General features: G+C 42.5%; 1 protein-coding gene across 1 annotated transcript in view; it reads left to right on the top strand.

Moving 5' to 3' along the window:
- Positions 1-14,664, top strand: part of PGM5 (phosphoglucomutase 5) — a 191,140-nt gene that overhangs the window by 137,000 nt on the left and 39,476 nt on the right. The window contains exon 9 of the mRNA XM_082656339.1: positions 283-466. Within this exon, the coding sequence (XP_082512465.1) occupies positions 283-466 (184 nt within the window). The remainder of the gene's footprint in view (positions 1-282; positions 467-14,664) is intronic.

The raw sequence follows: 14,664 nt of genomic DNA, 5'->3' as shown, positions 1-14,664 counted from the left end.
GTGGTTAGGGTTTTGACTCTTGCTGTCAACATGACAGGCATTTTTGGAGGGATTTAAAGGAAAGGATTGGCATGATTTGATGTTTACAAGATGATGCTGGCTGCTGTGTGGGGAATGAATGGAGGGCTGGCAGGGGGAAGAGGGGTGACCAGCTGCAGATACTTCTCTGTGCTGTTCTTCTTTAAACAAAACCAATGATTAAATGACCTTGAGAGGCCCACCCAGCTGCTGGTTCTCTGATAAGATTTGTGTTTATCCTGTGTCCTGCTCCTCCCTCACCAGGTTTGATTACGAGGCATTAGAGCCCAAGACGACCTATTACATCATGAGGGACCTGGAGGCCTTGGTCACAGACAAGTCCTTCATCGGCCAGCAGTTTGCTGTGGGGAGCCACGTCTACAGTGTGGCGAAGACAGACAGCTTTGAGTACGTGGACCCCGTGGATGGCACTGTGACCAAGAAACAGGTACTTGCTATGAAATCGCCAGAACAGGTTATCAAGCAGAGGAGGGGTGGTGTGCGGTGGGGATGCAAAATATCCTACAACTGGAGAGATCTTCAGCGATGATCTGCTCCGAGCCCTTCATTTTACAGATGAGAGCCCTGTGGCCAGGAGAGAGGAAAGCCCTCGGCGAAGGTTACCTACCTCCTTAATGGCAGAGAGTGGATTAGAATACAGGGCCCTGGCTCTCTGTCCAGTATTCTCTCCACTTGGTAACTGGTGGGCCAACACCACAAATAGATTTAGACCCAACATTTCTTTCTGAAATGTTTGCAGCCTGCAGTCCCTCTATATAGTGGCCATGACTGGTGACAGATTCAGAAAAGTTTCCAAGAGCAAGGGATCCCTTTCCTTGGGACCCCCAGGTACAGGGATGTTTCACCTTTTATTACCTTATGTCATTACCTTATGTCAATGATAGGAGCTTAGCCAGATGGGTTTGTTACTCCTGGTAGGGGAAGAGACAATTGGAAATTTTGCCCCACAAACCCCAAAGTAAGATTTGTGGTGGAGAATTATATTAAATGAAAGATAAGTGGCAAAATCAACCACAACTTTTATTATGATCTCATCTCTGTGAATTGTATGAGAGATGTTGAAAGCTATTACCATTATTTTTCTTCTTGATTTTGTTTATTTATTGGCTATGGCAATGTTGGCCACTCTGGGAGCACATTTTAACATTTATAGTCTAAATAAGACACTGAGTAATGTTAAGAGGAGTTCCATTCTAAAATCCCCAAATTCTTATCTTCTTATACGTGCTTCACCAAGTACAGACAACAAAATAAATCAGAAGCTGTAGGCTTTAGGGGACTAGATGTAACGGTAGATATTGCTATTTTTATTTTGACTGGTGTTTCATACATAGTCCTTGCCCTAGGGTCCCCTGACTTGCCGATGTTCCAAAGCCCATTACCCTCCTGTTACTCTTGTTATATTCTCCCTCTGGTCTGCTTAGTTTTGTAGTGATCTTTCATCTCTATCAAAATGTCAGTCTTTCATTCTTGAAGGCCTTCCATGGCTGGACAAATTCATTACAGTCTTACTTTGGAAAGGTGTAGGGTAGTGGAGAAAATAGTGTTTAAGAAGTTTGAAGACCCAGAATTGAATCCTATCCCTGCCACTTATTAGTTGGGAAGGTTGTTGGATTTCTTTGAGCCACAGTTTCTTCCTCATCTGTGAAACATCTATCTCACAGAGTTGTTTAAGAAATAGAACGAAATAGCATACATAAAAACTCCTAACCTTTACGCAAGGCTTTGTAGTTGTGATTTGTTTTGCACAAGGATGCTTTCTTGTAGAATGGATTGAATTCTCTCCAAAATAATACCAGTGAATCCCTGGAGATATGAAGCCAGCACACAGCACATGTGCATCTTTGAGCCTCCATGTCTCAGATAATCTCTTCCAGTTTGGTACCATATTTTCACTTCTGTTTCACACAGGGTCCTCAGAACAAACTTCCCTAATCCAAGACTTATTTTGTTGTTGTTACTGTAGAATTTAAGAGTCGTAAAATACATGCTCTCTAAAGTATCCCTGAGAGGTTTTTTGTTCCCTGATGAGGAAGGCTTGAAAACTATTCCTTGAAGGGAATGTCTAGTCATTGGTAGGTTCTGGACCATATCAACTCATGCAGAGCTTGTTTGTTGAGCTCATTTGTTTATGAGCTCATAACAAATGAGCTCATTTGTTATGAGCTCAGCTGTTAAATCTACTAATACTCTACCTTGTTTCTTCTTCAATGAACTCAGCATTTGGGTGCTTTTTTTTTCTTGGCTTTTCTTTAATCATTCACACCAGGCTAATTCCTCAACTGGATCTCAAGTTTGGACTTCGATTTATTCTGTGTTCCTCCCCTTCAGCCCTGAATATTGGTTTCTGTTTTTACTCCGGCATTTATTGATGTTTTCCCCATACTCTTTCATCTGTCCTCAAAGGTGACCATAAATAGATAAGTGCTACCAGGACCTGCTCTTGGGAGTTTCTCAAGTAACAAAGGAAGGGTAGTTTTTCATCTTCCTGGATTCCAGGACCCAAGTGATACCTTCATTAGCTGGTGGCCCTGAGTCACACTAGAGATTCTTGCTGGTCTGGGTTTGGCTCAGTGAGGGTTTCGGGAGATCAGTTAACACTCAGCGGCATCCCTATTGTCAGCAAGCCACAGATGGTTCTTTCACCACAGTTGTTCCTGTTGGAACAGAGGGGAAATTCCTCCACAGGTGTGGCCATTGCTAATCTTTCACCACTGAGGACCATGTTTCAGCACTCGTGGGATGTCAGTAGTATCAGCATTCACCTCAGGGGACAGTTGAGTCTGGGGCATAGTTTACGCAACGTTGTTGCAAAATAAACTATCCATTCCTAAAAGACATATTTGAATTTAAATAAACTAGTATTATTTTTAAATAGTCATAAAGTGCTTTGGTGCATTCATTCAGTAGGTATTTCTTGAGAGCCTATCAAATGCATAATATTGGCTTTTTTCATGGTGCAGTTTTTTAATATAAATATATAACTGCTCTATTGAGATATAATTCGCATAACATACCGTTCACCTATTTAAAGTGTACCATTCAATGGTTTGTAGTACATAGTGAAAGTTGTGCAATTGTTACCACAATCAATTTTAGCACATTTTTTAATCAACCTCCCCCCAAATAAACCATCTACTCTTTAGCTATCATCTCCCTTCTAACCCCTGGGAACCAATGATCTACTTTCTGTCTCTATAGGTCTTCCTATTCTGGACATTTCACATAAGTGGAATCATATAATATGTGGTCCTTTGTGACTGGCTGCTCTCACCTAGCACAATGTCTTCAGGGTCTATCCGTGCTATACCATATATCACTACTTCATTCATTTTTATTGCCGAATAATAATTCCACTGTGTAGATAAACTACATTTTGTTTATCCACTCAGTTGATGGACATGTGAGATGGTTCTACTTTTTTACTATTATGAATAATGCTGCTGTGAATATTCATGTAGGTTTTTGTGTAGACGTAGGTTTTCAGTTCTCTTGGGTACATACCTAGGAGTGGAATTACTGGATCAAATGGTTAACTCTCTGTTTAACCTTTAAAGAAGCTGCCAGATAGTCTCCAAACACAATTGTACTATTTTACACTCCTACTGGCAGTGTATGAGGGTTCCAATTTCTGCACACTTCCACCAACCCTTGTTATTATGTTTTTTCAATTATAGAATACTGTAACTTAAAAATAGTCTACTATATTATGGGTTATTTCAAAATTAAGATACAAGGAGACTTAACCTCCACAAGGAGAAACAGAAGTATGCTTCACCTAGCAAAACTGAAAGGAAACATAATAATGTAACATCTCTCTTTGCTGTCGGAGGCCGATTGCTATGGTTTCTCCAGTGTTCTGTCATGTTGGAGTCAGACAGACATAGGTTTGAAGGCTGGCTTTGTCACTGCCTAGATTTGTGGCTTCGGGCATGTTACTTAACTTCTTTGAACCTCAACACAGTGAAGGAGAGGGGGAGGGCATGCTGATAATTACCATATAGGGTTATGGAGAAGGTTTTAGGAGAAAGACATATAAAGCCCCCAGGCACAGTAGCTAGTACTCATTTGATGCTCAAGAAATATCAGTTCCTTCCCCCTTATCAGAAGCCTTAACTTGACTGCATGTCAGTCTGAGGAAAGGGCGTGAGTGGCATTTAAGTGTATAGGCTTAAAGTCAGATTGTCTTGGATTTGAGCTTCGGCTCTGCCACCTCCTGGCTGGGTGATCTTAGGCAAGTTACTCAACCTCCCTGTGCCTTTCTCTCCTATCTGTGGAAATAGGAATAGTAATTGTGGCTAACTCATACGGCCATTGGGAGAATTCAATCAGATAATAGATATAAAGTCCTAGTACCTAATAAACATTAATAACTGGTTAACTAAAATAAGTTATGCTAAAAGACCATCCTTGGGAAAGAAAGATTTTGGCATTTAATGAACCATAAATGATAAGCAAAGCAGTGGGGAAGAGCATATACAACAACTTTGCAGGGTGTCACGCGAAGATACGGGAAGGCCCCGTCAGTTTCTGAGCTATCTGTGAATTGATTCAAACTCACATTTCTCTGCCTCCCCCCACGGCCCCCCACCCTCCATCACACATACATTTTGCTTCAGAAAGAAAAAGGTTTATTAAGGCAGCTCTGTCCCCTTTTTGTCCTTGATTTGAGGTCAGAGTCAGGAAACAGACCGTGGGGAAAAAAAAAAAAAGCTGTTTTACATGTATCTCTAGAGATAAGAAATGCTTCTCCATCCAAAATGAAATGAAAATCCTGTTCTGGTGATAAGCCATCCCTCCCACCCGCACCCACCATCTACTCCACTCCTATGGAAATGTTCAGCAAAATCTATCCTGCCGGGCTTCCCTGGTGGCGCAGTGGTTGGGAGTCCACCTGCCGATGCAGGGCACGCGGGTTCGTGCCACGGTCCGGGAGGATCCCACATGCCGCGGAGCGGCTGGGCCCGTGAGCCATGGCCGCTGAGCCTGCGCGTCCGGAGCCTGTGCCCCGCAGCGGGAGAGGCCACAGCAGTGAGAGGCCCGCGTACCACACACAAAAAAAAAATCTATCCTGCCTGTGAGATCCTGTGGAGGTCATTCAAAGAGCAAGAAGGAACCCCCTGAAGTACTCATCCCCTGATGTGAATTCCCAGGGACCTCACTGGCCTCACTGTGGCCTGTCGGGTCTCATGGAATTTACTATGGCTGCCTCCAAGTGTCTGATATTTTTGTGACCTTGGGTGCCAGGAGAAAAGTTGATGTGTGTCTTCCATTAAACAGAACCCAAGAGAGGCTCTGATTTAGAAATAGCAGTTGAGAGGCGTGGTTCAACAATCGCAGCTCGTCTTTCTGTGGTCCCATGAGGATGTGTCACTTGTTATTTTCTGGTAAAATCTAGTCACATGAATGAATGATGATGGTTTCTTCAAATACGAGTGGGAAAAATAGCCAGTAGCTATTGTGAGAGTAGGGGAGCAGTTGGATCAAACTGCTGACTAATTTAAGAGGTTCTTGATTTATGCCTTATAAATAGATGGGAGAGATGAGGAAGGGTTAGACGGCTCCTGAAGGCATGAAGGGTGGCCCAGTCTTTCCTCAAGGATGGATTCATTGTGCAAATATCAAGATTTTCCATGGTGCTTGGCGCGCTCTCTCTTCCCTCAACCATCACTTTCCCCGGGAACATTATCAATACTCAGATTATCTGTTAGTGTTTTCCTCCCCATCTCATCCTTCTAGCCCTGACTATGAGACTCTCCGGCTTTGGGAGAAGGGATGCTCCAATGCCGGTGCTGTGAAAGAAAGACAACTTCACAAATGGTACCAGCACTGAGTGATGGCATATTGCCACCAGGGTGGGCATCAGTCCAGAACTATGACCTGTATTTTGAAAATTAGCTTTGAAATGAGAAACCTTGATACTTCAGGAGCAATATTTAACCAAACAAATCTCTCTTTATGTCTCATCCAACTCCTTTATTTCTATTTAAAAGATCAAAACTCATTAAATTCTATGAGTGCTGAAGTCATTTGCAAGTAAAAGTTCAGCTGATATTAAAAAAAAAAAAAAACTGATGTAAATAAATGCATACCAGTTAGCTGATGTGGAAAACCAAATCCAATTTGATTATGTCAGACTAACTTTGAGCTTATTAATACCTCTTCAAGTTATGCAGCCTGTGTGGAAACATTTTTGATGTTGTCCTTAACCTGGAAAAAAGAACCATTTGAAATTAGTTCAGAGACAAAGCACACTTTGAAGACTGATTCTGAAGTCAGTTTGCTTTTAGTGTTGTTATTTTAATATACAAGAAGGTGTCTGTACTTCTTAATTTTGGTATTTAGAAATAATAAAGAAAGTGAATTGGCAATCTTGAAATCACATTTCAGTCTGACATGTGGTGCTTCAATATATACTGCGGTGTTGCCAACTCCTGGTCAACAGATATAGAGAAGTTTACTGAGGCCTCGTCTCTGGTGGCCTCACATGAAGGCAACTGAACAGTCTTAGCTGGAAAATCTGGGGCCCCAGAGGGGCTCTCTACTCAGAGTTAACTGGTCATCCTTTAACTTCAAGCTTCAACTTTTATTACATTCCAATCAATGAACCAAGTGAGAGACTGTCATATTAACAATCCTTGTCCTATAATATGCCATTTGCTAGAGTGTGCTTTGGGCATCTAGAAGTAGAATTTAAGAAATCACTTCAGTCAGACTGGTTATCCCACCTACGGAATTTAGCTAAATCTGAATGTTAGTACCTATTAACAGTCCTTGAGTGACAGAAATGTTTAGGGAGTGAGGTATAATCGTTAAATGTATACTGTGATCAAACCTGGGTTAAAAAAATCCTTTTTACGTTGCAAGTTGTGATGTCTAAAAAAATTTCCCTTAATAAATACACCTTCCTTTCCCACCTTAGTACAACATGGTGAAGGTAGTAGAAGTTTGATTCATTCACGTCTGCATCCATTTAATGACTATTTTCCAAACACCTACCACATGCAGTCAGCTTCCTGGGCATTGAGGATAAAACAGCACACAGGACAGGCTAGCAGGGAAGGCAGACTGACATTAATCTTGTAATGACTTCAGAGTTTGTTTAACAATATTACAGAGAAATCACTTATTTGGAAGTGCATAGCAGAAGAAGCAAACCTAGACTAGGGCTCTGGAAAGCTCTCCATGGAGAGATGATACTTAAGCTGGGTCCTGAAGAATGGTTGGAAGCTGACTCCGGCGAAACTATCTTATCAGACTACATGCTTTTCTTCCATCATATGTACTTAGACAGTTGTTTAGCTTTCTAGAGAAAGAGCTGGGTTTCCTATGGGCAATCACATTCCCCATGGGATGTTACAATAGCTGTGATTATGATTCTCAACTCCAGTGCTCATTCTACAACACTGTAGTTGTGGGAAATAGAGACAATTGGGCCGCTTAGTAGGATACCTTGAAAACTGTGGATTAAAGAAATTTTTTCCTAATGGCTACTTTTCCTATGATTTTGCCTATTTGCCTTCCAAGGACCAAATATATTTTCAGTGCTTTGTAATGACCTGTCGGCTGATTTGGAAACAGAGAGAGGGAGACACTGTTTTTGGTTAGTTGGGAAGTTCTGACTCCCCTGCTTCCGATTTGTTGGAGTTTTGTTATAATGAATTACCTTCTCCTGACATAATTGATTGCTTTAGGGCTATCTTCTAAAATGTTGGTAGTAGAATCCTGCTAAGATGTGTGGTAAGAATCTAAGCCTTCTGGAATGGCATCCCAGTTTCTTCCTACTGAACTACTAATGTCTGTGTGCAGTCAGGGGGGCAACCGTCACCAGGAAACATAAATATTAAAGGAAAAAGCTGCAAACTATCACAGGAACTGAGGGAGGAAGCTACCCCTGTTGTCTGGGTAAAGTATGTCTGAATCCCAGATATCCCTGAACCGGGCCTGGTGTTGAGTGAACAGGCATCAGCAGCCATTTTGGCCATTTTGGCCAAAGACCCAGGGAAATGGAACATGTGTGACCTAGTTCCATTGTTCCAGACTTGATAGTTAGAATCTGGGTGAGGACTAATTTATGTCTTCACTTCCCACTTCGCCTCTCATCACCTAATGTGGTTTTTGCTGGATGTGTGTTGTAAAAGTGCACTTAAGAAGCCATTTGACCTTGATTTCCCCAGATAATTATTTGCAATTGTTGGCTCCCAAGAGTGCTGGTTGGTTGTAAAAAAAAGGCTAGATGAGAACTGCTCCCAGGGGTAGGGCAGCTGGGTATGGCTGTGTAGTCAGTGCACTGCACAAAGGCACGGGCCTAATGCTGGAGGAGAAGCTGAAATCCAGACCAGCCAAGAGGAAAGATGCTCTCCCGTAATTTGTCCACCCAGAGAGGGCATTGCTTGTAATTTATATGAGGGCATGGTATTCACTAGCAGCTGCCCAGCTCAGCCACTGGTGAACTCATGCTCACAGCTAACTCTGTGACTTAAACAAAGAAAAATGGGGTAATTCTAGGTGATTTTTTTCGTGGCAAGAAATGTCTGTCCAATCCAAATCTTCTGCTTTATAAGCTGCATGCTTTCTTCTACAAAATATGGTTCAGATGTTACACAGCGATATTTGCACCTTGAAGCGTTCCAGATAAATCGTTGGGATTTCCTGTGGGAGATAACATCTGAGTTAATCTCACAGAATCACTCTCTTCCAAGCCTGTCCTGTCTCCAGGTTCATATGCCTGGGGTGGCCAACTGACTGTATATGCGACATTGTACCAGATTTCAGGGCCATATGCTGTTTTCCCCTGGAACTCTTCCTAAGTCGGTATTCGACTAGGTCAGATGCTGCCAAATAACTGTTGGTAATGTACAGTTCCTCCTTCCCCGCCTGGCTGCAACATGTCCTATAGTCTCCAAACTCACATCTGGCAGCTCTGCTTGTACTTAGCAACTTGCAGATTTCCCTGCGTTGATTTACACAAGGGCTTAAAAAAAAAAAGAAAAAGGAAAACAACCCAAGATTCATTTATCAAACGTTTATCAGATACCTACTCTACAGAAGGCTCTGTGCCAGTTTGCAGGACCATACAAAACATATGAGATATTGTTCAAATATTTCACATGAGAAGCAATGTATGGCTCTCAGAGGTTTCATATGGTTCAACCTAAAATTATAAGCCTGCAGTGAGAAGACATAGGCTGAAACCCTGGCTCCTGCATTTACTGGTTGTGTTAATTTGAGCAGGTTTTCTGACTTCCCTGTTCTTTTCAGTAAAAGGAGGAGATGGCCTGGATGACCCTGAGGTCCTCCTTTCAAGACCTTAGGATTGTAAATTGACCATCCAGGAAAGAGAATTTTATTGCCAGGAAGCCAGTTCGGTGGGAGATATGGAGAAGATAAATGGTAACAGATCTTTGTGTTTAGTAGTGATTTCAGAGGACATGGCAAAGTTTTAAAAATAAAATTAATCTTAATTCTGCCTAATTTAAAAATAAGTATGTAGCATCGCACCACAAACCATGGCCATTTAGGCTTTATATAGCAACCTTCTGCAAAATCTGGAAAGTTAGACAAGTTAGAGCATAGCACCATTTTCACTAAAAGCTTTAACATAAGAAAAATAATTCTATTTATATAGTGATTTATAATTTTCAAAGCACTTTTCACATACATTTTCTGATCTGTTGCTCACAACAATCCAGTAAGCCAGGGTGTATTATTTTTCATCCACTTTTTAGGAAACTAAGGCTTAGAGAGCTTAAATGGCTTACTCAAGACCGCCAGCTAACAAGCCAAGCCAGAATTTCAGCTCAGTTCTCTAGTTATTCCTATATTGTTTCCAAACTCCGCAAACGGCAAACCGAAGAGGGGGCAAATCTGGGGAGGGAAAGAAATGCTACAGAGATAACTGGAAGCAGACTGCAGGATTTTTGTGTGGAGCAGTTCTTTAACAATTCTTTCTCATTGGGACAGAGCTAAGGTGGGCAAAACCCCACCCTGGTCGCTGAGGCATAAAACTATGGCCACTCAAAGTGTTTCCCCTGGGCTGGAAGTGCAGTGCCCTTTGTGTACCCCACGCCATACTTAACATTATCTTCTCATGGAGGAGAGCATCTTCATCCCTTCTTTGAGCTTGGGGCTGTTGTGTCATCCTGGAAGTTCCCGCTCCTATAGCTGCTATGGTTACGGTGGTATCGTGGATTCCTTCACTGTTGCTTCAGGAATTCCTTAGGAGATTGTGCTAGAAACAATTAATGTCAGATGCTCAAGAGGAGATGCTTCTAGTGGTTCTGCTGCTGACAAGGCGCTAGGAGGAGGCTTTCAGGACTCAGCAGCAACATGATGTTTTATTAGGCCCCTGCGTTATGGCCTCCTAAGATCCCAGTCTGATGGTAGTATATGCAAGAAACCTCAGATCTTAAAGGCATCTTCCTTAAGACTGACGTGTCAGTCACTTGGTACATGAGGGAGGTGACCTAGAAAAAAAAGGCTACGACAGTGCTGTCCGCATGTGGCTACACGTTAGAATCACCTGGAGAGCTTTTACAATCCCAGTGCCCAAGTCACACCCTGTACAAATTAAATCACAATGTCTGGAGTGAGAGCCAGGTACCACTAATTTTTTAAAGACCCCTAGCTGATTTCAGTGTGCAGTAAATTTTGCAGTCAATAGGCTAGCTAATGATTTGTCCAAGATCACACAGCTGGGGACAGGAACTTACCATGGTTCAACTCCACTGTTTTTAGCTAAAACCGACCCTTGCCCTAAAAATGAAGGATGAGTAGACATAGTATCTTTCACAATTGCCCTTCAAGGTGAATATGTAGCCCCAGTTCATTAGTGAAGAATATGAGCGTGTTTCCAGTTGGCCTTGTCACCTGTGGAAGGAGGCCTTCCAGTAATGCTCACACCAGCTGTTGGACATGTAATGACATTCATTCAGCAAGTGTCTGTGGAGGGCCTACTGTGTACCAGGCTTGTCCTAGGCTGTATCAATAGACGGTGAACAAGGAACGTAAGGGTTTTCCCTCCCAGAGCTTATCAGCTAATGAAGGACCCAACGGCATAATTCAGTGATTCCAACACTTTAGGGTTAAGAGTGTAAAGGGAACTTATTTTATTCATTTGCACTGGGCCTTGTTTCTTCAAGAGGATTTGTGGCAGCAAACACACATAATGAAGTTGTTAGAATATAAATAAGAAACAGAAATCAAGACTAGGGAAAATATAAATAAGAGTAGAGAGTCAAGAACAGAAGAAGAAAAATTTTAAATTATGCAAGTCATAAGGATCCACTTGGGCTGAACCTCAAATTTGGCATTAAGTGTCCTGGCAGCCATATTAAAAAGGAAACTATGGTTAGTTATAAAGTTCTTGTTGTCAGAAAGAAAAAAAAAATACCATTTCCTCAGGAAAGGAAAGGCTTTCCTAACAACTTGGCTCTTGAGGAGACGTCTAATGTGGAGCTTCACACAGTCTCCTATAGCGACTGCGAAAAATGGATTTTATAACAGTGCCTTACAGACCCTGCAATAAAAGTGAGGATATAAAACAAAAATGCGATTTAATAAATCTATTTCTGTCATGAGTAGGTGATCAGAAGTAAGTTGATTTGGGCCAAATATATGTCCAGATGAACCTACGACTGGAAGGTGCAGTGCCTGCGGGATACCCTTATAACAGTCTTCATAGTTTCTCTCTACTGGGATTTCCATAGGCATACGGTTATATTTTTCATTTTCTGGGGTAGAGTTGAAGGGTAAGTGTTCCATGTTGTGGATAATGGAATAGTTTTTACCAGGGGTCAGCAAACATTTTCTGTAAAGGGGCAGATAGTAAATATTTCAGCCCTTGTGGGCCAGACGATCTCTGCCATAACAATTCAGTGCTGCAGTTGTAATACAAAAGCAGACACAGACAACACATAAGTGCACGGGCATGTCTGTGTTCCAGTAAAGCCTGATTTATAAAAACAGGTGGCAGGTCAAATTTGGCTGACAAACTATATTGCCAACCCCTGGTTTAACCTAAAAAATTTTCTAAAGCCAAGTATATTATTGATATTCTTTTGTTGGAATTATGGAACATTTCGAAACTTGGCAAGTCTTGGTCAGTGGTTACTTTGGCCTTATTATTTAGTTGATAGCAGGTGATGATACATGCTGGAGAGAACATGGTTCATGTTGAGGTTACAAATTCATTAAGCTCATTGGCACAACATGCAGACCCCAAAGCAATCCAGTACAACTATTCACACATCCAAGTGACGCTCAGCAGACACGGAACTACGGTCGTTGCAGCAGAGAGCTGGGCTGGGTCTAAACATTTTCTGTTCCATGTGGAGAAGGAGAATTGTTATGGTCTTCACTGGGAGGTCTCACAAAGCAACATGGATTCTCTATTAAGATCTCATGGTTCCTTAGGACAGAGAGAAGACACTGGATTATTTCCAGCAGGCTGATGTGTGCTATTCACTCTCTTATCATCTTTTCGAGTGCAAAATCTATTCCAGGCTACCCGATACAGATTCTAACCAACCTTCCATGAGTACAGCCAAAGATATGGCTACACTCAGTGAAAAAACAAAACAAAACAAAACATGATTTCACTGTAAAAGGGGCTTAGCTATGAGCCGATAATACATGTTGAAGGTTTATCATGGCCTGAATTCTTAAGTACCACCCACTGGCCATAAACTAATCTGGGAAGTCAATTGTGTAATGGAGCTACTTTAAAGGGTTAAGTCTGGGAAGTCCTCAGAAGAGGTGGCTTCAAGTGATTTAGTATCTGCAACAACAGGCGCTTTAGGGCTTCGGCCTTAAAGTCTGTAAAAACATGGCTGTGGGGCTTCCCTGGTGGCGCAGTGGTTGAGAGTCTGCCTGCCGATGCAGGGGACACGGGTTCAAGCCCTGGTCTGGGAAGATCCCACATGCCGCAGAGCAACTAGGCCCCTGAGCCACAACTACTGAGCCTGCGCGTCTGGAGCTTGTGCTCCGCAACAGGAGAGGCCACGATAGTGAGAGGCCCGCGCACTGTGATGAAGAGTGGCCCCCACTCGCCGCAACTAGAGAAAGCCCTCGCACAGAAACAAGGACCCAACACAGCCAAAAATAAATAAATAAATTAATTAATTAATTAAAAAAATTTTAAATATATATATATAAACATGGCTGTGAATATAATGGTGGAACCAACCTTTGGGGCTTCATTGTCAGTCTGAACAGAATTTGGTATACCATACTTTCTGGATAGCAGGGAATTGTTTTGTTTGCTCTGTTGGGAATTTCCTAACTATTCACTTCTCCAGCAGCATAAGGTGGTTAAGAAAATAATTTTGCTCATTGTGATAGAATATTTCAGGCTTATGGAGAGCAAATACTGTCTTTATCTTCATATACCCAGGGCTTAGCCCCATACCAGATCCCTAAGGGTTGCTGTAAAATGTGTGCCTAATGAATGAATCCCAGACAAAATCAACCTGTTTGCGTAGCTAGTGTCACAGAGTGATGGGTTGCCAGGAAAGGACATGGCTCCTTTTCATTACACAAATTGTGGCAGACATTGAACCCTCCAAAAGAGACTAAGCTTTTTGTTTGGGTATCGGGACAAAGCATGCCTACACAACTTAAAAAGCAGAAAACCACACAGATGGGATCGTAGTGTTTCCCAGCAGATATCACCAGATGGGGGAGGGAGTAAGAGATTAGCGATCAAGTTCACGTGGCATGTATGAATATTTTTAATAATGCTATTCTTAACGAGCAGGATTTGAGGCCAGAGACGTTTCCAGGGTAAATTTCTTAGGGAAAATGACTGGTATCAAAGTTGCGTGAGACTTCTATTTTTTAGGAAGTAACAAGTGACCAGACATATTATTTTGTTCCCGGCTCTCTTTCTTGTCGCCCCTGCCAGTATGCTTATTTATAACAATAACTTTCACAGTTGCCTTAAGGAAACCAATTTCCTTCAACAGAAGTCACAACATGATCTTACAGTCATACTTTTTTTTTTTTTTTTTTGTGGTACGCGGGCCTGTCACTGTTGTGGCCTCTCCCGTTGCGGAGCACAGGCTCCGGACGCGCAGGCTCAGCGGCCATGGCTCACGGGCCCAGCCGCTCCGCGGCATGTGGGATCTTCCCGGACCGGGGCACGAACCCATGTCCCCTGCATCGGCAGGAGGACTCTCAACCACTGCGCCACCAGGGAAGCCCCAGTCATACTTTTTAAAATGTTGCTGCCACTAATGAGAAGAGATGCATAGAGAATAGTGACGTTCCGAGCCAAAAATCAAATCCTGGGCAGCAGTGTGAGGTGCTGCCACAGCTCTGCCCCGACCCCACCCTGGTGGCCAGGTCTTACCAGTAGGAAGGAAGGAGAGAACCAAGAGGATGAGGACGTACACAGAAACCCTCAGAACCCGGCAGATGCTCCAGCCCTGAGCATTTCATTGTAGGCTTCCATGGCTACCAGAGGAATGTGGGAATGAGGACAGAAACAGAGCAGAACTTAAGCAAAGTCTAACATCATGTGGGGGTAGATTTAACACGGGTAATTTGTCATACTGTAATAGATAAATTGCCTACCTGACTGCATTCAGCAGGTTCATAAGGGACAAACTTTGGCCCCAGGGACAT

Source organism: Grampus griseus (genome assembly GCF_964374135.1).
Source record: "Grampus griseus genome assembly, chromosome: 6".
Taxonomy (NCBI): domain Eukaryota; kingdom Metazoa; phylum Chordata; class Mammalia; order Artiodactyla; family Delphinidae; genus Grampus; species Grampus griseus.
The sequence above is the reverse complement of the archived record's forward strand: the minus strand, read 5'-3'. Positions and strand labels throughout refer to the sequence as shown.